General features: G+C 47.8%; 1 protein-coding gene across 1 annotated transcript in view; it reads left to right on the forward strand.

Annotated features, from left to right (window-relative positions):
- The window catches only part of LOC115118987 (neurobeachin-like), a 304,621-nt gene that overhangs the window by 23,621 nt on the left and 257,430 nt on the right, over window positions 1-23,570 (forward strand). Inside the window, exons 6-12 of the mRNA XM_065024068.1 lie at window positions 4,398-4,506; window positions 6,132-6,284; window positions 7,397-7,565; window positions 13,538-13,617; window positions 14,431-14,493; window positions 20,402-20,499; window positions 21,015-21,107. Of these exons, the coding sequence (XP_064880140.1) occupies window positions 4,398-4,506; window positions 6,132-6,284; window positions 7,397-7,565; window positions 13,538-13,617; window positions 14,431-14,493; window positions 20,402-20,499; window positions 21,015-21,107 (765 nt within the window). The remainder of the gene's footprint in view (window positions 1-4,397; window positions 4,507-6,131; window positions 6,285-7,396; window positions 7,566-13,537; window positions 13,618-14,430; window positions 14,494-20,401; window positions 20,500-21,014; window positions 21,108-23,570) is intronic.

Consider the following 23,570-nt stretch of genomic DNA (forward strand, 5'->3'; position numbering starts at 1 on the left):
AATCCTCTGCATTATCATTAATAGCAGACTCGTACATTTCCTCAGTGAAAACAATGCACTGAGCAAATGTCAAATGAGCTTTTTACCAAATTACCATATGACAGATCACGTATTCACCCTGCACACTCTAATAGACGAACAAACAAACCAAAACAAAGGCAATTTCATGAGGGTCTGCTATACAAATTGATGGAAAGCGGTGTTGGAGGTAAAACATACAACATTATAAAATCCATGTACACAAACAACAAGTGTGCAGTTAAAATTGGCAAAAAACGGACACATTTCTTTCCACAGGGCTGTGGGGTGAGACAGGGATACAGCTTGAGCCCCACCCTCTTCAACATATACAGTGCATTTGGAAAGTATTCAGACCCCTTCACTTTTTCCACAGGCTTATTATAAAATGGATTGAATAAAAATAATTCCAGATCAATCTACACACAATACCCCATAATGACAAAGTGAAAGCAGGTTTTTAGAAATGTTTGCAAATGTAGCTCGAAGGAATTGTCAGTAGAACTCTGAGACAGGATTGTGTCAAGGTACAGATCTTTTTTTTTGGCAGCATTGAAGGTCCCCAAGAACACAGTGGCCTCCACCATTGTTAAATGGAAGAAGTGTGGAACCACCAAGACTCTTCCTAGAGCTGGACACCTGGCCAAACTGAGCAATTGGGGGAGAAGGGCCTTGGTCAAGGAGGTGACCAAGAACCCAGTAGTCACTCTGACAGAGTTGTTCTGTGGAGATGGGAGAACTTTCCAGAAGGACAACCATCTCTGCATCACTCTACCAATCAGGCCTTTCTGGTAGAGTGGCCAGACGGAAGCCACTCCTCAATAAAAGGCACATGACAGCCCACTTGGAGTTTGCCAAAAGGCACCTAAAGCACTCTCAGACAATGAGAAACAAGATTCTCTGGTCTGATGAAACCAAGATTGAACTCTTTGGCCTGAATGCCAAGCGTCACGTCTGGAGGAAACCAGACAACACTCATCACCTGGCTAATACCATCCCTACGGTGACGCATGGTGGTGGCAGCATCATGCTGTGGGGATGTTTTTCAGCAGCAGGGACTGGGAAACTAGTCAGGATCGAGGGAAAGATGAACGCAGCAAAGTACAGAGAGATCCTTGATGAAAACCTGCCCCAGAGCCCTCAGGAGCTCAGACTGGGGCGAAGGTTCACTTTCCATCCGGACAACAACCCTAAGCACACAGCCAAAATAATGCAGGAGTGGCTTCGGGACATATCTCTGAATGTCTTTGAGTCTTTGAGTCTCTGGAGAGACCTGAAAATAGCTGTGCAGCAATGTTCCCCATCCAACCTGATAGAGCTTGAGAGAATCTGCAGAGAAGAATGGGAGAAACTCTCCAAATACAGGTGCGCCAAGTGTCATACATAGTAGTGTCATACATTTATAAAAATTTCTACAAACCTGTTTTTGCTTTGTCATTATTCGGGTATTGTGTAGATTGATGAGGAAAAAGTGATTTCATCCATTTTAGAACAAGGCTGGAACATAACAAAATGTGGAAAAAGTGATTCTACAACCACCTAAAAGGAAGCAATTCCCAAACCTTCCATAACAAAGCCAATTAACCTAGAGAAGAGTCCCCTTTAGCAAGCTGGTCCTGGGGCTCTGTTCACAAACATAAACAGACCCCACAGAGCCCCAGGACAGAAACGCAATTAGACCCAACCAAAACATGACAAAAATATAATTACTTGATACTTCGGAAAGAATTGACCAATAAAACAGAGCAACATGGAATGCTATTTGGCCCTAAACAGTGAGTACATAGTGGCAGAATACCTGATCACTGTGACTGATCCAAAAAATGAAGGAAAGCTTTGACTATGTACAGACTCAGTGAGCATAGCCTTGCTATTGAGAGAAGCCGCCATAGGCAGACCTGGCTCTCAAGAGGGATACCTAGTGAGTTTTCCAAATGAATGTATTCAACTGAAATGTGTTTTCCACGTTTAACCAGAGAGGTGCCTTAATTGACATCCATGTCTTCGGCGCCCGGGGAACAGTGGGTTAACTGCCTTGCTTAGGGGCAGAACAACATATTTTTACCTTGTCAGCTCAGGGATTCAATCCAGCAACATTCCAGTTACTGGCCCAATGCTCAACCACTAGGCTACCTGCCGCCTCTACACTCTAACCACTAGGCTACCTGCCGCCCCAAGAGAAGACAGTATGTGCACACTACCCACAAAAGGAGGTGGAAGCTGAGCTTCACTTCCTAACCTCCTGCCAAATGTATGACCATATTAGAGACACATACAGTATTTCCATCAGATTACACAGACCCACAAAGATTCAAAAACATGTCCAATTTTGATAAATTCACATCTGTTGGGTGAAAAACCACAGTGTGCCATAACAGCAACACGATTTGTGAACTGTTGCCACAAGAAAAGGGCAACCAATGAAGAACAAACACCCATGTAAATACAACCCATATTTATGTTTTTTATTTCCCCCTTTTGTACTTTAACCATTTGCACATTGTTACAACACTGTATATAGACATAATATGACATTTGAAATGTCTCTATTCCTTTGAAACTGTTAATTTTGTATTGTTTATTTCACTTGCTTTGGCAATGTAAACATATGTTTCCCATGCCAATAAAGCCTGTTGAATTTAATTAAAGCCATTGATTGTGATTGAGAACACGGTGTGCTGTCGCCAGCCAGTTGCATACGTAGTCTGTGTCCAGAGTCTAAGGTGGTCATCATCTCTCCCCACTACACTGGCTCTTGTCCTGCAGAGCTGTGTGCTCATCACTGTGTCCTTGTGATGTGTCTGGGCCTGGAGAGAGTCCCTCTGGAGGATGGGAGGAAAGAGGATTAGCGAGTGTCAGAGAGAGCCTCTGTCATACTGCCAAGACACAGTCACTCTGCCAGGACAGGCTTTAACTGAGGGACCCACTACGAAGACAGTAACTGACCCCAATGCAGCAGTAAACAGCCCCTCCACTTCTTCTCAGAGGACACCATGTCTTTGGGATTAGAGACTGATAAAAGGACTAGGATGGGCTGGGGCTACAATATGAGGTTTGGAGCAGGGGCTAGGAGATTAGGCTGGGGCTATGATATTAGGCTGGGCTATGAGATTAGGCTGGGCTAGGAGAGAAGGCTGGGGCTAGGAGATTAGGCTGGGGCTAGGAGAGAAGGCTGCAACTAGGAGATGAGGCTGGAGCTAGGAGAGAAGGCTGGGCTAGGAGATTAGGCTGGGCAAGGAGATGAGGCTGGGGCTAGGAGATGAGGCTGGGGCTAGGAGAGAAGGCTGGGCTAGGAGATTAGGCTGGGCTAGGAGATTAGGCTGGGGTTAGGAGAGAAGGCTGGGCTAGGAGATTAGGCTGGGCTAGGAGGAGGCTGGGGCTAGGAGAGAAGGCGGGGCTAAGGAGATTAGGCTGGGCTAGGAGAGAAGGCTGGGGCTAGGAGATTAGGCTGGGGCTAGGAGAGAAGGCTGGGCTAGGAGATTAGGCTGGGCTAGGAAATTAGGCTGGGCTAGGAGAGAAGGCTGGGGCTAGGAGATTAGGCTGGGCTAGGAGAGAAGGCTGGGCTAGGAGATTAGGCTGGGCTAGGAGAGAAGGCTGGGGCTAGGAGATGAGGCTGGGGCTGGGAGATGATGCTGGGGGTGAAGCTATGAGAGAAGGCTGGGGCTAGGAGAGAAGGCTGGAACTAGGAGATGAGGCTGGGGCTAGGAGATGAGGCAGGGGCTAGGAGAGAAGGCTGGGGGTAGGAGATGAGGCTGGAACTAGGAGATGAGGCAGGGGCTAGGAGAGAAGGCTGGGGCTAGGAGATGAGGCTAGGCGCTGGGACTAGGAGATGAGTCTGGGGCTAGGACATGAGGCAGGGAGCTGGGGCAAGGAGAGAAGGCTGGGGCCAGATGAGTCTGGGCCTAGGAGATGAGTCTGGGGCTAGGATATGAGTCTGGGCCTAGGAGATGAGTCTGGGCCTAGGAGATGAGTCTGGGCCTAGGAGATGAGTCTGGGGCTAGGAGATGAGGCTGGAAGCTGGGGGTGAGGATATACAGTCTCTAGCTGTTGCTGACTTCCTCAGAAGATGACCTTGAATTAGCCTATCCTCTGTCTGTCTCTCTCCAATTCTGCTGCTGCCTTGTATAATTTTCCCTCTCGACTACCTGACTGGTAGGATAATCAGAGGAACAAGGTTCGCCTAGAGATGGTAAAGGAGAATCTACACTGAGACACAGACAGCCCCAGGACCACCATACTGTATGATATAATGATGGTATTGCACAGTAGAGGAGCAATTTATCTACATTTTGACACATTTGGCTTTTTATTTGCGTACTCCTGCACACCTCCTGATGTGTGTCCATATCCTTATAAACCTGTGTGTGTGTGTGTTGCAGTGCCACCCTCCTGGTGTTCCTGGTTGACCTGTTGAAGAGCTCAGTGGCGATGCAGGAACAGATGCTGGGAGGGAAAGGATTCCTTGTAATCGGGTTTCTGCTGGAGAAGGTAGAAACTCTAACCTAAACCATAAAGCACACTGGAGATAAGGCAAGACTCTTTGTCATCTTCCATAGTTTTGAATGTATGTCCTGCTTTGCTTTGATGTTGTGTCTATATGGGTTTTTAATGATCCAATCAATCAAAATCAATCAATTAAATCAATACATCATACCTTGTACCTCAAATGGCACGCTATTCCCCATATAGTGCACTACAGTTGACCAAATCTACAGGGTTTGGTTTGGCCTAATTGTCACGATCATCGTTTAAATAAGTGGACCAAGGCACAGCGTGAGTAGAGTTCCACATATTTATTACAGTGAAACTTAAAAACAACAAAGAACTAACGAACGTGCAGTACGTAGCGCACATAGGCACTAAACAAAACAATATCCCACAACGCAGGTGGTAAAAGGGACACACTAAGTATGATCCCCAATTAGAGTCAACGATATTCAGCTGCCTCCAATTGGGAACCATACTCACACACCAACATAGAACTATAATAACTAGAAAACCCCCCTAGTCCCGCTCTGACCTATTACACCATAGAGAACCCCGAGGGCTCTCTATGGTCAGGGCATGACACTAATAGAGCTCTGGTCAAAAGGTAGTGCACTATATAGGGAGTAGAGTGCAATTTAAGTTTTCCCGTTCTTACTTTCTATGGTGTGCCAGGCAACGGCTGATGACAGTTATTTATAGATTGATATCTTTCAACCAATGTCCCTTAATATTCTGTAGTTCAAAAGCCTCTTTACTCCTCACTCTCAGTCCAAGGATATCAGAAAAGGATCAGAATTAGATCCATGGTTCTGAAACAGACAGGGACACAACAGGGCATCAGCCAGTCAGACGGACTGTGTAATGCTGTTTGAAACATGGAGCCCAGTAGGCCTCGGACTGATAAGATCAAACCACAGATCAAAGAACAGAGCAGAGAGGCACAGAGGTGAGGAAGAGATTTGGAAGAAGAATCCACTTTGTGTTTTGAAGGGAATGTCGTCTCACTGCTTCCCCAGCCAGCCGCTGTCAGGCTGTATCCAAAATGGCATCCTATTCCCAACATAGTGCACTTCTTTGACCAGAGCCCTATGGGGCCTTTTTGGATGCAGACAGACTGTCCTGTAGCATCCTGACATCTATCCATCAGAGTCCAGCAGAGCCCAGATCTCAGGGCCAGGAACAGGTGGCTGTAACAGGGGCCCGACGGGGGAAGCACTTTATCCCTCTCTCTCTCTCTGTCTCTCTCTCTTTCTCTCCTCTCCCTCCCGCTGCCAACTCTCACACACTCACACCATCCTACCATCTGGTTTAGATCACAGCTAGAATATTAGGAGAGACTACCTGTACCTGGTCAGGAGACATTTTGACAGACAACAATAATAACAGAAAGACTCCTGGATGCTCAGTCAAATGCTCTCAAACTTGGCTTGTTTGGTGAAATGTCTATACATCCCAGTTGATTACTTCAAAATTGTGAAACTCCTCGATGGCACTGCCCATGCTAAAACAGGCAAGTGAACTATTCAACTCTATGGTTGGCTTATTATTATTGATTGATTGATTGGTTGACTAGGTTGGTTGATTGATTGAATATCCAGTGGTCTGACCATTCCCTGTGCCCTCAGTCCTCCAGGGTCCACATCACTCGTGCGGTCCTGGAGCAGTTCCTGTCCTTCGCTAAGTACCTGGATGGGTTAACCCATGGAGCGCCACTCCTCAAACAGCTCTGTGACCACATCCTGTTCAACGCAGCCATCTGGATACACACCCCCGCCAAGGTAAGCCCTGCCCGACACCCCCACCATGGTAAGCTCCATCCCCACACCCCCACCCAATCTGGTTCCACTGGGTCCAGGTAGCTCCATGGTAACCCATCTGAGTTCTGACTCACTGAAGACTGTTTAGAGCGTTACTCACTTCTACCATGATCCATTATGTAACACAACAGGGTCCTGATATTAGTGGACATTTTCTCCTCTATATTGAAGGCTGCACCACTGACTCAGGTTTACTGCCTGCTGTCACAATCAGCTCCTCAACCCTGATAAGTATGGAAAGTCAAAGAGTGAAAACACATAATTACCCGTGAAGAAGTGGATGAGGCGGATCAGAGGAGCTGGGTTGTGTGGAGAATCCATTCTCCTCACTGACACCGCTGCTGGTGGCTCTTATGAATAAACACACAACAGCTGAGGGGAAAAATGTCTCAGGAGTTGTGGTTGAGAGAGTCTCTGGAGGCCGTCCTCAGACCCCCACACACACTCCTCTCACATTGAGCAGAGAGAGAGCGAGAGAGATTGTTGTTACTGTGTTCCCGTGGACGATATTGATTATTATTATTTTAATTATGTTAATATTGTAAATCTCCAAAGTAAACTTTGGCAATATGTTCAATGTTACGTCATGCCGATGAGAGAGAGAGAGGAGGGAGAGAACTGGGTTGGAGCACTTTTAGATATCTCCTCTCCGTTAGACAGAGTAAAAGCTGTAGAGGGACTGTGTAGGATTATAGTCCAGTCTATTGCTAATTACAGAGGCTGTATTAATGAGCCTGAACAGAGCACAGCGGAGAGACGGAGAGAGAGGATAGAGGGGGGTGATGAGAGGAGGCTATTATAGTGGGTTCTAATGAGTGTGATGTATGGTGAGCCACAGCAGCCTGTCTCGCTCTCTGTTCTACACCTGCATGGAGGGTGATGGGCTCAGCTCAGCTTGAACCTCTTTAATTCCGTTCACAGCCTTAATGTAATACTTTGAGCAGCCTGGAGTGGGTTATAAATGATTATACCTGATAGCGATATTCATGTAGAATCACTGGGTATAGGTTCATGGTTTGTTTGTTTGTGTGTGTGTGTGCACGCATTCATGCGTGTGTGTACTCTCCCCTCAGGTCCAGCTCTCTCTGTACACATACCTGTCTGCAGAGTTTATCGGCACAGCAACCATCTACAACACCATCCGTCGTATTGGGACTGTGCTGCAGCTGATGCACAGTCTGAAGTACTACTACTGGACCTGTAACCCTGAGGCCAGCAGTGGCATTACACCTAAAGGACTGGGTAAACACTCACACACCACTCACACACCACTCACACACCACAGGTCCAGAGATGACAGGCATCTCCTCTCTGTGTAGTAACAGGCTGCCATGAGGCGGCTGTCTGCTGTGTTGGAAGTCAATATCCCCCTGAACTGTCATGTCTTCTTCCTCTCTCAGCTTTTTCCTCTCTGAAACTATTTAGAAGGCTCCGAGGGCCAGGTTCTGATACAGACCTACAGTTTATGGTTGGAAGCTGTACTGTATGTATCCTACAGGTCAGGTTAGAACAGTGCTGATGAACCTGGTCTTTGTCTCAAATGGCATCCTATAGGGCTCCAGGCAAAAGAAGTGCACTATGTAAGGAATAGGGTGCCATTTGGACGTAACCACAGGAGAGAAGTGCAGTTTATTCCACAGAGGAAGTAGATGTGTATTAACTGTGTAATGAATAGTTGATGCAGCAGCTTAGCCTCTATTGACAGAGTTCACATGGTTAATGATTGCTCATGAAGCCCAGAAAACAGCAAGCAGCATGAACATTAATCAGCAGTAGGCTGAAGAATGTTGCCAGAGCTACAGACTAGTCCTATATGAAATATTGAGGAGAGCTACAGTACATATCTATGTGAAGTAGGATACTGAGTGTGTTTGTCTGTTGAAGGGAGAGTTTTATATATAGACAGCTCTGGAACGTTCTGCTACGTTTCTATTCTGATCTGGGGAAGGGTTTGGACATTCTGGGCAGTTTTTACTGATGTTGATGAATAATAGATATTGTGTTATAGATTGCTTGTTTTGGTTGTTCTTACTAATGTCATGGCCTGTTTTGCTTTAGTATGTGTTGCAAAAACAGTGAGACAAACAGTACTAGTGTATAAGATATTTGTTGAAGTTCGTAGCCATGTTCTGTTTGTTGAAGTTCGTAGCCATGTTCTGTTTGTTGAAGTTCGTAGCCATGTTCTGTTTGTTGAGGTTCGTAGCCATATTCTGTTTGTTGAAGTTCGTAGCCATGTTCTGTTTGTTGAAGTTCGTAGCCATGTTCTGTTTGTTGAAGTTAGTAGCCATGTTCTGTTTGTTGAAGTTCGTAGCCATGTTCTGTTTGTTGAGGTTCGTAGCCATGTTCTGTTTGTTGAAGTTAGTAGCCATGTTCTGTTTGTTGAAGTTAGTAGCCATGTTCTGTTTGTTGAGGTTCTGTTTGTTGAGCCATGTTCTGTTTGTTGAAGTTCTGTTTGTTGAGCCATGTTCTGTTTGTTGAAGTTCGTAGCCATGTTCTGTTTGTTGAAGTTCGTAGCCATGTTCTGTTTGTTGAAGTTAGTAGCCATGTTCTGTTTGTTGAAGTTCGTAGCCATGTACTGTTTGTTAAGGTTCGTAGCCATGTACTGTTTAAGGTTCGTAGCCATGTTTTGTTTGTTGAAGTTCGTAGCCATGTTCTGTTTGTTGAAGTTCGTAGCCATATTCTGTTTGTTAAGGTTCGTAGCCATATTCTGTTTGTTGAAGTTCGTAGCCATGTTGTTTGTTGAAGTTAGTAGCCATGTTCTGTTTGTTGAGGTTCATAGCCATGTTCTGTTTGTTGAAGTTAGTAGCCATGTTCTGTTTGTTGAAGTCCGTAGCCATGTTGTTTGTTGAAGTTCGTAGCCATGTTCTGTTTGTTGAAGTCCGTAGCCATGTTCTGTTTGTTGAAGTCCGTAGCCATGTTCTGTTTGTTGAAGTTCGTAGCCATGTTCTGTTTGTTGAAGTTAGTAGCCATGTTCTGTTTGTTGAAGTTCGTAGCCATGTTCTGTTTGTTGAGGTTCGTAGCCATGTTCTGTTTGTTGGTTCATAGCCATGTTTTGTTTGTTGAAGTTCGTAGCCATGTTCTGTTTGTTGAAGTTCGTAGCCATATTCTGTTTGTTAAGGTTCGTAGCCATATTCTGTTTGTTGAAGTTCGTAGCCATGTTGTTTGTTGAAGTTAGTAGCCATGTTCTGTTTGTTGAGGTTCGTAGCCATGTTCTGTTTGTTGAAGTTAGTAGCCATGTTCTGTTTGTTGAAGTCCGTAGCCATGTTGTTTGTTGAAGTTCGTAGCCATGTTCTGTTTGTTGAAGTCCGTAGCCATGTTCTGTTTGTTGAAGTCCGTAGCCATGTTCTGTTTGTTGAAGTTCGTAGCCATGTTCTGTTTGTTGAAGTTAGTAGCCATGTTCTGTTTGTTGAAGTTCGTAGCCATGTTCTGTTTGTTGAAGTTCGTAGCCATGTTCTGTTTGTTGAAGTTAGTAGCCATGTTCTGTTTGTTGAGGTTCGTAGCCATGTTCTGTTTGTTGAAGTTCGTAGCCATGTTGTTTGTTGAAGTTCGTAGCCATGTTCTGTTTGTTGAAGTCCGTAGCCATGTTCTGTTTGTTGAAGTCCGTAGCCATGTTCTGTTTGTTGAAGTTCGTAGCCATGTTCTGTTTGTTGAAGTTAGTTGCCATGTTCTGTTTGTTGAAGTTCGTAGCCATGTTCTGTTTGTTGAAGTTCGTAGCCATGTTCTGTTTGTTGAAGTTAGTAGCCATGTTCTGTTTGTTGAGGTTCGTAGCCATGTTCTGTTTGTTGAAGTTCGTAGCCATGTTCTGTTTGTTGAAGTTCGTAGCCATGTTCTGTTTGTTGAAGTTCGTAGCCATGTTCTGTTTGTTGAAGTTAGTAGCCATGTTCTGTTTGTTGAAGTTCGTAGCCATGTACTGTTTGTTGAGGTTCGTAGCCATGTACTGTTTAAGTTCGTAGCCATGTTTTGTTTGTTGAAGTTCGTAGCCATGTTCTGTTTGTTGAAGTTCGTAGCCATATTCTGTTTGTTAAGGTTCGTAGCCATATTCTGTTTGTTGAAGTTCGTAGCCATGTTGTTTGTTGAAGTTAGTAGCCATGTTCTGTTTGTTGAGGTTCGTAGCCATGTTCTGTTTGTTGAAGTTAGTAGCCATGTTCTGTTTGTTGAAGTCCGTAGCCATGTTGTTTGTTGAAGTTCGTAGCCATGTTCTGTTTGTTGAAGTCCGTAGCCATGTTCTGTTTGTTGAAGTTAGTAGCCATGTTCTGTTTGTTGAAGTTAGTAGCCATGTTCTGTTTGTTGAAGTTCGTAGCCATGTTCTGTTTGTTGAAGTTCGTAGCCATGTTCTGTTTGTTGAAGTTCGTAGCCATGTTCTGTTTGTTGAAGTTCGTAGCCATATTCTGTTTGTTAAGGTTCTCAGCCATATTCTGTTTGTTGAAGTTCGTAGCCATGTTGTTTGTTGAAGTTAGTAGCCATGTTCTGTTTGTTGAGGTTCGTAGCCATATTCTGTTTGTTGAAGTTAGTAGCCATGTTCTGTTTGTTGAAGTTAGTAGCCATGTTCTGTTTGTTGAAGTTAGTAGCCATGTTCTGTTTGTTGAAGTTAGTAGCCATGTTCTGTTTGTTGAAGTTCGTAGCCATGTTCTGTTTGTTGAAGTTCGTAGCCATGTTCTGTTTGTTGAAGTTAGTAGCCATGTTCTGTTTGTTGAAGTTCGTAGCCATGTTCTGTTTGTTGAAGTTCGTAGCCATGTTCTGTTTGTTAAGGTTCGTAGCCATATTCTGTTTGTTGAAGTTCGTAGCCATGTTCTGTTTGTTGAAGTTCGTAGCCATGTTCTGTTTGTTGAAGTTAGTAGCCATGTTCTGTTTGTTGAAGTTCGTAGCCATGTTCTGTTTGTTGAGGTTCGTAGCCATGTTCTGTTTGTTGAAGTTCGTAGCCATGTTCTGTTTGTTGAAGTTCGTAGCCATGTTCTGTTTGTTGAAGTTCGTAGCCATGTTCTGTTTGTTGAAGTTAGTAGCCACGTTCTGTTTGTTGAGGTTCGTAGCCACATTCTGTTTGTTGAGGTTCGTAGCCATGTTCTGTTTGTTGAGGTTTGTAGCCATGTTCTGTTTGTTGAGGTTAGTAGCCATGTTCTGTTTGTTGAGGTTACGTTATGATCCTTCTATTTCCATTAGATCTGATTTTCCTTTGTCTCAGAGCATTCTGGTGTTGCCTGTAGATAGGGAGAGGGAATGGGAGAGAGATAAAGGGAAAGGGAGATCGGGAGAGAGCTAGTAGATAATCAAGTGTTCAATTATAAGAACAAAGAGATGGTGGTTGAAACAGAGCTGCTGCTGCAGGTACACTCTGGCTACATCCCAAATGGCACACTATTCCCTATATAGTCCACTACTTTTGACCAGGGCCCTTAGGTAAAAAGTAGTGGACTATGTATGGAATGGAATGTAGGTAATAAGGTGCCATTTGGGACGCAGACACACTTTGTCTCTGGAAATGTTGCTGCTGGTTTCTCTGGGAGTCTGTAAATAGAGAGCCATCAAATTAAACCAATGCATCAACCTCTCAAACACAGCCACTGCAGTGCAGGCTCAATTTCTCTCAATCCCTAACATGCGCTTGCACACACACACAATCTCTCTCTCTCACCCTTGCACTCTCTCTCTCATTCTCGCTCTCGTGCTCTGTCTCTCTCTGAATTATTCTGTTAGACACACAGTCTGTTGGTCCTGCTCCTCTTATGTAGTCACATCCTCTGAAGTCACATTTCTAATTTCAGGTCACACTCCCAGCGTCTGGAACTGATCCATTTGGAAAAGAGCCGTAACAATATTTTCTACATTCCAAGTGGCACCCTATTCCCTACGTAGTGCACTACTTTGACCAGAGCCCTATAGGGCACTATAAGGATTAGGGTGCCATTTTGGACACAGACAATATTGTCTCATCTTGCACATGGCTGAGAACCTGTGTATCCTCCCAGTGAAAACATAGAGTATTGATCAACCTGTGAAATATTATCCAAAGCTATTACTGCCTGCTTTATCTGAACCAAGCCAAGGGTGAAAGTAAAATTAGTTCAATTTCCTAAGTCTCTATAATAGGATGTGTGTAGGAAGCACACTGTCATGATTGCTATGGATTAATTACCAGTCGAGTCACACTGACTCACTGTAGCGAGGAGGAGAAAAAGGATTTCTGCATTAATAACACAAACATAAATCATTTATCAATAAAGTGAACCTTTACTCCTCCTGCCCAATACGCCTGGGTCAGGTTGACTGAACCAACCAATGAGAGCCTGAGGATCAACAGTCCATGAATGTAATTGGTTGTGATTAAGTTGGATGCAGCATGTTGATGCAGCTGTGTTGTTAAGGATGCTGTTATCTACGACTTGTTCTGTCCCTGTACTGTGTTCTCAGATGGCTCTCTATTAATCAGTCTGACAAGGAGCTGAGGGAGCCTGTGTTGAAGGGCTTCCATTGATTTCTGAGGGGAAACAGGACAGTCAGATGTTGTGTTACATTGTGTCTGACAGCAGAGGACTATCCTCACTCTGGGAGATACATTCTCATATGTCTTGTGTAAATGAAAGCTTGGTGTTATTGATCTCTCTGTGGCAGAAACCTGTCCACGTACACTATATGTAGAACAGTATGTTGACAACCTTTCAAATGAGTGGATTCGGCTATTTCAGCCACAACCGTTGCTGACAGATGTATAAAATGCAGCACACAGCCATGCAATCTCCATAGACAAACATTGACAGTAGAATGGCCTTACTGAAGAGCTCGGTGACTTTCAATATGGCACCGTCATAGGATGCCACCTTTCCAACAAGTCAGTTTGTCAAATTTCTGCCCTGCTAGAGTGGCCGTGGTCAACTGTAAGTGCTGTTATTGTGAAGTGGAAATGTGTAGGAGCAACAACGGCTCAGCCGTGAAGTGGTAGGCCACACAATCTCACAGAACGGGACCGCCGAGTCCTGAGCATAGTGCTGGGCAGCAGCTGTAATCAATAACCAACCGTCTATAACGTGTCATATCTCATATCTGGTCAGTCATCTGGGTTTGGCAGAGTTATGCATACAGCACCCTGTTGACTTGTACTGCGCTCTGTACATTTCTGATAGCGATGGATCGTCTCTGAGATGTGAAGTCAACATCAGACTTGTGTGTATGTGTGTGTGCACGTTACTGATCCCAGTGATTCGGTCTGTGTTTGTCCTCAGATGGTCCAAGGCCCACCCAGCAGGAGATCATCTCTCTCAGGGCTTTCATGTTGCTGTTCCTCAAACAACTCATCCTCAAGGTACTGCACACACACACACACACACACATACATGCACCTCCGCACCAAAACAGTTTATCTCCACCAGAAAGGCATCATGGGTAATTGCTCTGGAACCATTATGGTCCAATCAGCATGCAAGTTCAGGTCCGCCCGTGTCGTGTTCAAATCAATTGCTTAGCTTCAACAACATGACAGCAGGCTCCATTTCTGCCTCAACTACCACCCCCAGCAGCCTAGGCCTGCAGCCTGGGGCCACAACGGAAATAAGCAGAATTTAAACAACGGAGGGAAAATAAACTGGCTACTAATCCTGAACAGCATCAGCTACATGCATACACACACACACACACACACACACACACACACACACACACACACACACACACACACACACACACACACACACACACACACACACACACACACACACACACACACACACACACACACAGCTCAAACAGCAATTAACTTCCAATCTGTTCCTGCAGAGAGTCTGGTTCCTCCTCAGATGTGTTTAAACTTTACATCACTGTAAACAACAACAGGAGACTGGGGAACGAACACTGAACGTGCTGCAATATTATAGTAATTTCACAAACCAGCATTTGTCAACTGGTTCCAAAATTAGAATCATTATCCATCAACAGCATAGCTCATGCCTACATTTATCTCCTGGATACTGGCATACAAACACTCTGGCGTTAGCTTCAGTATATAGCAGACCTGCCAGTGTTTACTAAGCAATCTAAGGCAGTTTCCCATCTGTTTCTGTTAATAGTAGGAACACATTGTTTCTTTGGTCAGTGTGAAAACGTATGTGTCATTTCTTAGGACCGAGGTGTGAAGGAAGATGAGCTGCAGAGTATCCTGAACTACCTGCTAACCATGCATGAGGTGAGTTTCAAGCCCCCATGGTTCTGTGCTGTTAAAAAATAAATAGTTTTTACCGTTATTTAACTTGGCAAGTCAGTTAAGAACAAATTCTTCATTATAATGACGTCTTATCCTGGCCAAACCCTGAATACGCTGGGCCAATTGTGCAGCTCCTTCAGAATCACGGCCGGATGGGATTTAGCCTGGTTTCGAACCAGGGACTGCAGTGACAGCTCTTGCACTGTGTCTTAGACCACTGCACCACTCAGGAGCTGTAGTTGTGTAGGGTTGTGAGGTCTGTCCATTGATGATGGTCTGTCCATCTACTGTATGGAGCTATAATCTCTCCATCTCTCTCCCTGTCTCCCTTCCTCTATCCCTCTCCATCGCTCACCCCCTCTCTCTCCCTTCCTCTATCCCTCTCCATCGCTCACCCCCTCTCTCTCCCTTCCTCTATCCCTCTCCATCTCTCACCCTCCTCTCTCTCCCTTCCTCTATCCCTCTCCACCCCCTCTCACCCCTGTCTCTCTCTCCTTCCTCTATCCCTCTCCTCTCTCACCCCCTCTCTCTCCTTCCTCTATCCCTCTCCATCTCTCACCCCCTCTCTCTCCCTTTCTCTATCCCTCTCCATCTCTCACCCCTCTCTCTCCTTCCTCTATCCCTCTCCATCTCTCACCCCCTCTCTCTCCCTTCCTCTATCCCTCTCCATCTCTCACCCCCTCTCTCTCCCTTCCTCTATCCCTCTCCATCTCTCACCCCCCTCTCTCTCTTCCTCTATCCCTCTCCATCTCTCACCCCCTCTCTCTCCCTTTCTCTATCCCTCTCCATCTCTCACCCCCTCTCTCTCCCTTCCTCTATCCCTCTCCATCTCTCACCCCCTCTCTCCCTTCCTATCCTCTCCATCCCCTCCCTCTCTCTCTCCCTTCCTCTATCCCTCTCCATCTCTCCCCCTTCCTCCTTCCTCTATCCCTCTCCATCTCACCCCCCTCTCTCTCCCTTCCTCTATCCCTCTCCATCTCTCACCCCCTCTCTCTCCCCTTCCTCTATCCCTCTCCATCTCTCACCCCCTCTCTCTCCCTTCCTCTATCCCTCTCCATCTCTCACCCCCTTCCTCTATCCCTCTCCATCTCTCACCCCCTCTCTCTCCTTCCTCTATCCCTCTCCATCTCTCACCCCTCTCTCTCCTTCCTCTATCCCTCTCCATCTCTCACCCCCTCTCTCCCTTCCTCTATCCCTCTCCATCTCTCCCCCCTCTCCCCTTCCTCTATCCTCTCCATCTCTCACCCCCTCTCTCTCCCTTCCTCTATCCCTCTCCATCTCTCACCCCCTCTCTCTCCCTTCCTCTATCCCTCTCCATCTCTCACCCCCTCTCTCTCCCTTCCTCTATCCCTCTCCATCTCTCACCCCCCTCTCTCCCTTCCTCTATCCCTCCTCTCCATCTCTCACCCCCCTCTCTCCCTTCCTCTATCCTCTCCATCTCTCACCCCCTCTCTCTCCCTTCCTCCCTATCCCTCACCCCCTCATCTCTCCTTCCCTATCCCTCTCCATCTCTCCCTTCCTCTATCCCTTCCTCCCTCCCATCTCTCACCCCCTCTCTCTCTCCCTTCCTCTATCCCTCTCCATCTCTCACCCTCTCTCTCCCTTCCTCTATCCCTCTCCATCTGCTCACCCCCTCTCTCTCCTTCCTCTATCCCTCTCCATCTCTCACCCCTCTCTCTCCCTTCCTCTATCCCTCTCCATCTCTCACCCCTCTCTCTCCCTTCCTCTATCCCTCTCCATCTCTCACCCCCTCTCTCTCTCTTCCTCTATCCCTCTCCATCTCTCACCCCCTTCTCTCTCTTTCCTCCCTTCCTCTCTCATCCTCCCTCCATCTCTCACCCCCTCTCTCCCTTCCTCTATCCCTCTCCATCTCTCACCCCCCTCTCTCTCCCTTCCTCTATCCCTCTCCATCTCTCACCCCCCTCTCTCTCATCCCTCTCCATCTCTCACCCCCTCTCCTTCCTCTCCCTCTCCATTCCTCTATCCCTCTCCATCTCTCACCCCCTCTCCCTCCTCTATCCCTCTCCTCTATCCTCTCTCTCCCCTCTCCATCTCTCACCCCCATCTCTCTCCCTTCCTCTATCCCTTCCCATCTCTCATCCCTCTCTATCCCTCTCCATCTCTCACCCCCTCTCTCTCCCTTCCTCTATCCTCCATCTCTCACCCCCTCTCTCTCTCCTTCTATCCCTCCTCCCTTCCTCTATCCTCTCCCTTCCTCTATCCTCTCCCTCCTCCATCTCCTCATCCTCCATCCCCCTCTCTCTCCCTTCCTCTATCCCTCTCCATCTCTCACCCCCTCTCTCTCTCCTTCCTCTCTCTCTCCCTTCCTCTATCCCTCTCCATCTCCATCTCTCACCCCCTCTCTCTCTCCCTTCCATCTCTCACCCCCTCTCTCCTTCTCCATCTCCATCTCTCACCCCCTCTCTCTCTATCCTTCCATCTCTCACCCCCTCTCTCCCTATCCCTCTCCATCTCTCCTCCCTTCCTCTATCCCTCTCCTCTCTCTCTCTTCCTCTATCCCTCTCCATCTCTCACCCCCTCTCTCTCCCTTCCTCTATCCCTCTCCATCTCTCACCCCCTATCCCTCTCCATCTCACCCCCCTCTCCCCTTCCTCTATCCCCCATCTCTCACCCCCTCTCTCCCTTCCTCTATCCCTCTCCATCTCTCACCCCCTCTCTCTTCCCTTCCCTCTCCATCTCACCCCCCTCTCTCCCCTTCCTCTATCCCTCTCCATCTCCACCCCCTCCCTTCCCTCCTCTTCCATCTCTCACCCCCTCTCTCTCCCTTCCTCTATCCCCTCTCACCCCCTCTCTCTCTCCCTCTCCATCTCTCTTCCTTCCTATCCCTCCATCTCATCTCTTCATCCCTCTCCATCTCTCTCTCTCCCTTCCATCTTTCCCCCTCTCTCCCTTCCTCTATCCCTCCATCTCATCTCCCTTCCTCTATCCCTCTCCATCTCCCCTCTCTCTCCCTTCCTCTATCCCTCCATCCATCTCTCCATCTCTACCCCCCTCTCCCTCTCCCCTCTCTCCCTTCCTCTATCCCTCTCCATTCACCCCCTCTCTCTCCCTTCCTCTATCCCTCTCCATCCCTCTCCATCCCTCTCTACCCCTCTCTCTCTCCTCTATCCTTCTCTCACCCCCTCCCCTCTCTATCCCTCTCCATCTCTCACCCCCCTTTCTCCCTTCCTCTATCCCTCTCCATCTCTCACCCCCTCTCTCCCTTCCTCTATCCCTCTCCATCTCTCACCCCCTCTCTCTCCTTCCTCTATCCCTCTCCATCTCTCACCCCCCTCTCCCTTCCTCTATCCCTCTCCATCTCTCACCCTTCTCTCTCCCTTCCTCTATCCCTCTCCATTGCTCACCCTCTTCCTCTATCCCTCCTTCCTTCCTCTATCCCTCTCCATCTCTCACCCCCTCTCTCTCCCTTCCTCTTCCCTCTCCATCTCTCACCCCCTCTTCCTCTATCCCTCTCCATCTCACCCCCCTCTCTCTCCATCTCTCACCCCCTTCTCTCTATCCCTCTCCATCTCTCACCCCCCTCTCTCTCCCTTCCTCTATCCCTCCATCTCTCATCTCTCTCTCACCCCCTCTCTCTCACCCCCTCTCTTCCTCTCTATCCCTCTCTCTCTCATCTCTCCTTCCTCTATCTCTCACCCCCCTCTCTCTCCCTTTCTCCCTTCCATCTCTCACCCCCTCCTATCCCTCTCTCTCCCTTCCTCTATCCCTCTCCATCTCTCACCCCTCTCCCTTCTCTATCCCTCTCCATCTCTCACCCCCCTCTCTCTCCTTCCTCTATCCCTCCATCCATCTCTTCCTCTATCCCTCTCCATCTCCTTCCCCTTCCTCTATCCCTCTCCATCTCTCACCCCCTCTCTCCCTTCCTTCCCTCTCCATATCCCTTCCTCCCCTCTCCATCTCTCATCTCTCATCCCCCTCTCTCTCCCCTTCCTCTTCATCTCTATCCCTCTCCCTCCATCTCTCCTTCCTCTATCCCTCCTCTCACCCCCTCTCTCTCCTTCCTCTATCCCTCTCCCACCCCTCTCTCCCTTCCTCTATCCCTCTCCATCTCTCACCCTCTCCATCTCTCTCTCTTTCCTCTATCCCTCTCCATCTCTCACCCCCTCTCTCTCCCCTTCCTCTATCCCTCTCCATCTCTCACCCCCTCTCTCTCCCTTCCTCTATCCCTCTCCATCTCTCACCCCCTCTCTCTCCCTCCTCTATCCCTCTCCTCTCTCACCCCCTCTCTCTCCCTTTCCTCTATCCCTCTCCATCTCTCACCCCCTCTCTCTCCCTTCCTCTATCCCTCTCCATCTCTCACCCTCTATCCCTCTCCATCTCCCTCTCTCCCTTCTCTATCCCTCTCCATCTCTCCCCTCTCTCTCCCCTTCCTCTATCCCTCTCCATCTCTCACCCCCTCTCTCTCCTTCCTCTATCCCTCTCCATCTCTCACCCCCTCTCTCTCCCTTTTCTATCCCTCTCCATCTCTCACCCCCCCTCTCCCTTCCTCTATCCCTCTCCATCTCTCACCCCTCTCTCCTTCCTCTATCCCTCTCCATCTCTCACCCCCTCTCCCTTCCTCTATCCCTCTCCATCTCTCACCCCCTCTCTCTCCTTCCTCTATCCCTCTCCATCTCTCACCCCCTCTCTCCCTTCCTCTATCCCTCTCCATCTCTCACCCCCTCTCTCTCCCTTCCTCTATCCCTCTCCATCTCTCACCCCTCTCTCCCTTCCTCTATCCCTCTCCATCTCTCACCCCCTCTCTCCTTCCTCTATCCCTCTCCATCTCTCACCCCCTCTCTCCCTTCTCCTCTATCCCTCTCCATCTCACCCCCTCTCTCCCTTCCTCTATCCCTCTCCATCTCTCACCCCTCTCTCTCCCTTCCTCTATCCCTCTCCATCCTCCCCCTCTCTCCCTTCCTCTATCCCTCTCCATCTCTCACCCCCTCTCTCTCCCTTCCTCTATCCCTCTCCATCTCTCACCCCCCTCTCCCTCCTCTCCCTTCCATCTCTCACCCCCCTCTCTCCTTCCTCTCCCTCATCCCTCTCCATCTCTCCCCCCTCTCTCTCTCCCTTCCTCTATCCCTCTCCATCTCTCACCCCCTCTCTCTCCCTTCCTCTATCCCTCTCCATCTCTCACCCCTCTCTCTCCTTCTCTATCCCTTCCATCTCTCATCCCTCTCCATCTCTCCACCCCCTCTCTCTCCCTTCCTCTATCCCTCTCCATCTCTCACCCTCCTCTCTCTCCCTTCCTCTATCCCTCTCCACCCTCACCGTCTCTCTCTCCCTTCCTCTATCCCTCTCCATCTCTCACCCCCTCTCTCTCTTCCTCTATCCCTCTCCATCTCTCACCCCTCTCTCTCCCTTTCTCTATCCCTCTCCATCTCTCACCCCCTCTCTCTCCTTCCTCTATCCCTCTCCATCTCTCACCCCCTCTCTCTCCCCTTCCTCTATCCCTCTCCATCTCTCACCCCCCTCTCTCTCCTTCCTCTATCCCTCCATCTCTCACCCTTCTCTCTCCCTTCTCTATCCCTCTCTCTCTCCCCCTCTCCCTCCCCTCTCTCCCCCCCTCTTCCCCTTTCTCTATCCCTCTCCATCTCTCACCCCCCTCTCTCCCTTTCTCTATCCTCTCCATCTCTCACCCCCTCTCTCTCCTTCCTCTATCCTTCTCCATCTCTCACCCCCTCTCTCTCCCTTTCTCTATCCCTCTCCATCTCTCACCCCTCTCTCTCTTTCTCTATCCCTTCCATCTCTCACCCCCTCTCTCCATTTCTCTCTCCCTCTCCATCTCTCACCCCCCTCTCTCTCCCTTTCTCTATCCCTCTCTCCTTCTTTATTTTTCTAATTCCTCTCTCTCTCTCTCTCTCTCTCTCTCTCTCTCTCTCTCTAGGATGATAATATCCATGATGTTCTTCAGCTGGTAGTGGCTCTGATGTCAGAACACCCAGCCTCCATGATTCCAGCTTTCGACCAGAGGAACGGCATACGGTACACACACACAGCCCCTGGGGAACAAAGCCCCCTTTCTGTTGATGCATGTAATAACATCACATCTCTAACACTGGAGCCAGTGTTGTGAATCTACATGATACCTGTTGAATAATTCACATATTCTGTAAGAAGAAATCTACATAGAAATGATATGATATTAACATATTCATTTTTATTTCATACACTGATGATCAAACATACTGTATGCCCTGTGTATTCTATGAAATATACATGTATATCAGCCACTGACTCCTGCGGAGTTCTCAGAATCTTCACTGCAGGAAATGGAATGGCTCAGTTTTGATCAGGAAAATCATTTAGTTGTCACTCCGACACACAGACTCAACACAGACAGGGAGGTCTTTCCCTGCACACCCCACTAGTTCAGCCTGGTTTCATTGTCTGCGTCCCACCACTCCATTCCCTTTATAGTGCACTATGACCAGAGCCCATAGGGGACACAATCATTAACATGTCTACATGTGACTCATATGTCTCCTGTCCTGTTCCAGGGTGATGTACAAGCTGCTGGCCTCGAAGACTGAGAGCATCAGAGTCCAGTCCCTCAAAGTCCTAGGATACTTTCTCAAACACCTGGGACACAAGTGAGTTATTATCCCTCCCTCCCTTCCTTCCTTCCCTCCCTCCCTCCCTCCCTCCCTCCCTCCCTCCCTCCCTCGCTCCATGAAAGACTGTCCCCAAGAGAGGTCTGGATCTATGAAAGACATTCTCTTCTTCCCTTCTCCCCTCTTCTGTTCACCCTTCTTCTCTTCTTCTGTTCACCCCTCTTCTCTTCTTCGGTTCACCCCTCTTCTCTTCTTCGGTTCACCCCTCTTCTCTTCTTCGGTTCACCCCTCTTCTCTTCTTCTGTTCACCCCTCTTCTCTTCTTTGGTTCACCCTCTTCTCTTCTTCGGTTCACCCCTCTTCTCTTCTTCTGTTCTCCCCTCTTCTCTTCTGTTCACTTCTCTTCTTCGGTTCACCCCTCTTCTCTTCTTCTGTTCACCCCTCTTCTCTTCTTCTGTTCTCCCCGCTTCTCTTCTTCTGTTCACCCCTCTTCTCTTCTTCTGTTCACCCCTCTTCTCTTCTTCTGTTCTTCTCTGTTCCCCTCTTCTCTTCTTCTGTTCACCCCTCTTCTCTTCTTCTGTTCACCCCTCTTCTCTTCTTCTGTTCACACCTCTTCTCTTCTTCTTTTCACCTCTTCTCTTCTGTTCATACCTCTTCTCTTCTTCTGTTCACCCCTCTTCTCTTCTTCTTTTCTCCCCTCTTCTCTTCTTCTTTTCTCCCCTCTTCTCTTCTTCTGTTCACCCCTCTCCTCTTCTTCTGTTCACACCTCTTCTCTTCTTCTGTTCACACCTCTTCTCTTCTTCTGTTCACCCCTCTTCTCTTCTTCTTTTCTCCCTCTTCTCTTCTCTTCTTCTGTTCACCCCTCTTCTCTTCTTCTGTTCACCCTCTTCTCTTCTTCTGTTCACACCTCTTCTCTTCTTCTGTTCACCTTCACCCCCCTCTTCTCTTCTTCTTTCTCCCCTCTTCTCTTCTTCTGTTCACCCCTCTGTTCTCTTCTTCTGTTCACCCCTCTTCTCTTCTTCTGTTCACCTCTTCTCTTCTTCTGTTCACCCCTCTTCTCTTCTTCTGTTCACCCCTCTTCTCTTCTTTGGTTCACCCTCTTCTCTTCTTCTTCTGTTCACCCCTCTTCTCTTCTTCTGTTCTCCCCTCTTCTCTTCTGTTCACCCTTCTCTTCTTCTGTTCACCCCTCTTCTCTTCTTATTTTCTCCCCTCTTCTCTTCTTCTGTTCACCCCTCTTCTCTTCTTCTGTTCACCCCTCTTCACTTCTTCTGTTCACACCTTCTCTTCTTCTGTTCACCCCTCTTCTCTTCTTCTGTTCTCCCCTCTTCTCTTCTTCTGTTCACCCCTCTTCTCTTCTTCTGTTCACCCCTCTTCTCTTCTTCTGTTCACCCCTCTTCTCTTCTTCTGTTCACCCCTCTTCTCTTCTTCTGTTCACCCCTCTTCTCTTCTTCTGTTCACCCCTCTTCTCTTCTTCTGTTCACCCCTCTTCTCTTCTTCTGTTCACCCCTCTTCTCTTCTTCTGTTCACCACTCTTCACTTCTTCTGTTCACACCTCTTCCCTTCTTCTGTTCACCCCTCTTCCCTTCTTCTGTTCACCCCTCTTCTCTTCTTCTGTTCTCCCCTCTTCTCTTCTGTTCACTTCTCTTCTTCTGTTCTCCCCTCTTCTCTTCTGTTCACTTCTCTTCTTCTGTTCACCCCTCTTCACTTCTTCTGTTCACACCTTCTCTTCTTCTGTTCACCCCTCTTCTCTTCTTCTGTTCTCCCCTCTTCTCTTCTTCTGTTCACCCCTCTTCTCTTCTTCTGTTCACCCCTCTTCTCTTCTTCTGTTCACCCCTCTTCTCTTCTTCTGTTCACCCCTCTTCTCTTCTTCTGTTCAACACTCTTCTCTTCTTCTGTTCAACACTCTTCTCTTCTTCTGTTCACCCCTCTTCTCTTCTTCTGTTCACCCCTCTTCTCTTCTTCTGTTCTCCCCTCTTCTCTTCTTCTGTTCACCCCTCTTCTCTTCTTCTGTTCACCCCTCTTCTCTTCTTCTGTTCACACCTCTTCTCTCTTCTGTTCACACCTCTTCTCTTCTGTTCACACCTCTTCTCTTCTTCTGTTCTCCCCTCTTCTCTTCTGTTCACTTCTCTTCTTCTGTTCTCCCCACTTCACTTCTTCTGTTCACACCTTCTCTTCTTCTGTTCACCCCTCTTCTCTTCTGTTCACACCTCTTCTCTTCTTCTGTTCACCCCTCTTCCCTTCTTCTGTTCCCCCCTCTTCTCTTCTTCTGTTCTCCCCTCTTCTCTTCTGTTCACTTCTCTTCTTCTGTTCTCCCCACTTCACTTCTTCTGTTCACACCTTCTCTAATTCTGTTCACCCCTCTTCACTTCTTCTGTTCACACCTTCTCTTCTTCTGTTCACCCCTCTTCTCTTCTTTCATCTTTCTTCTTCTGTTCTTCTCTTCTCTTCTTCTGTTCACCCCTCTTCTCTTCTTCTGTTCACCCCTCTTCTTCTTCTGTTCACC

This window comes from Oncorhynchus nerka, linkage group LG11, assembly GCF_034236695.1.
Source record: "Oncorhynchus nerka isolate Pitt River linkage group LG11, Oner_Uvic_2.0, whole genome shotgun sequence".
Classification (NCBI taxonomy): domain Eukaryota; kingdom Metazoa; phylum Chordata; class Actinopteri; order Salmoniformes; family Salmonidae; genus Oncorhynchus; species Oncorhynchus nerka.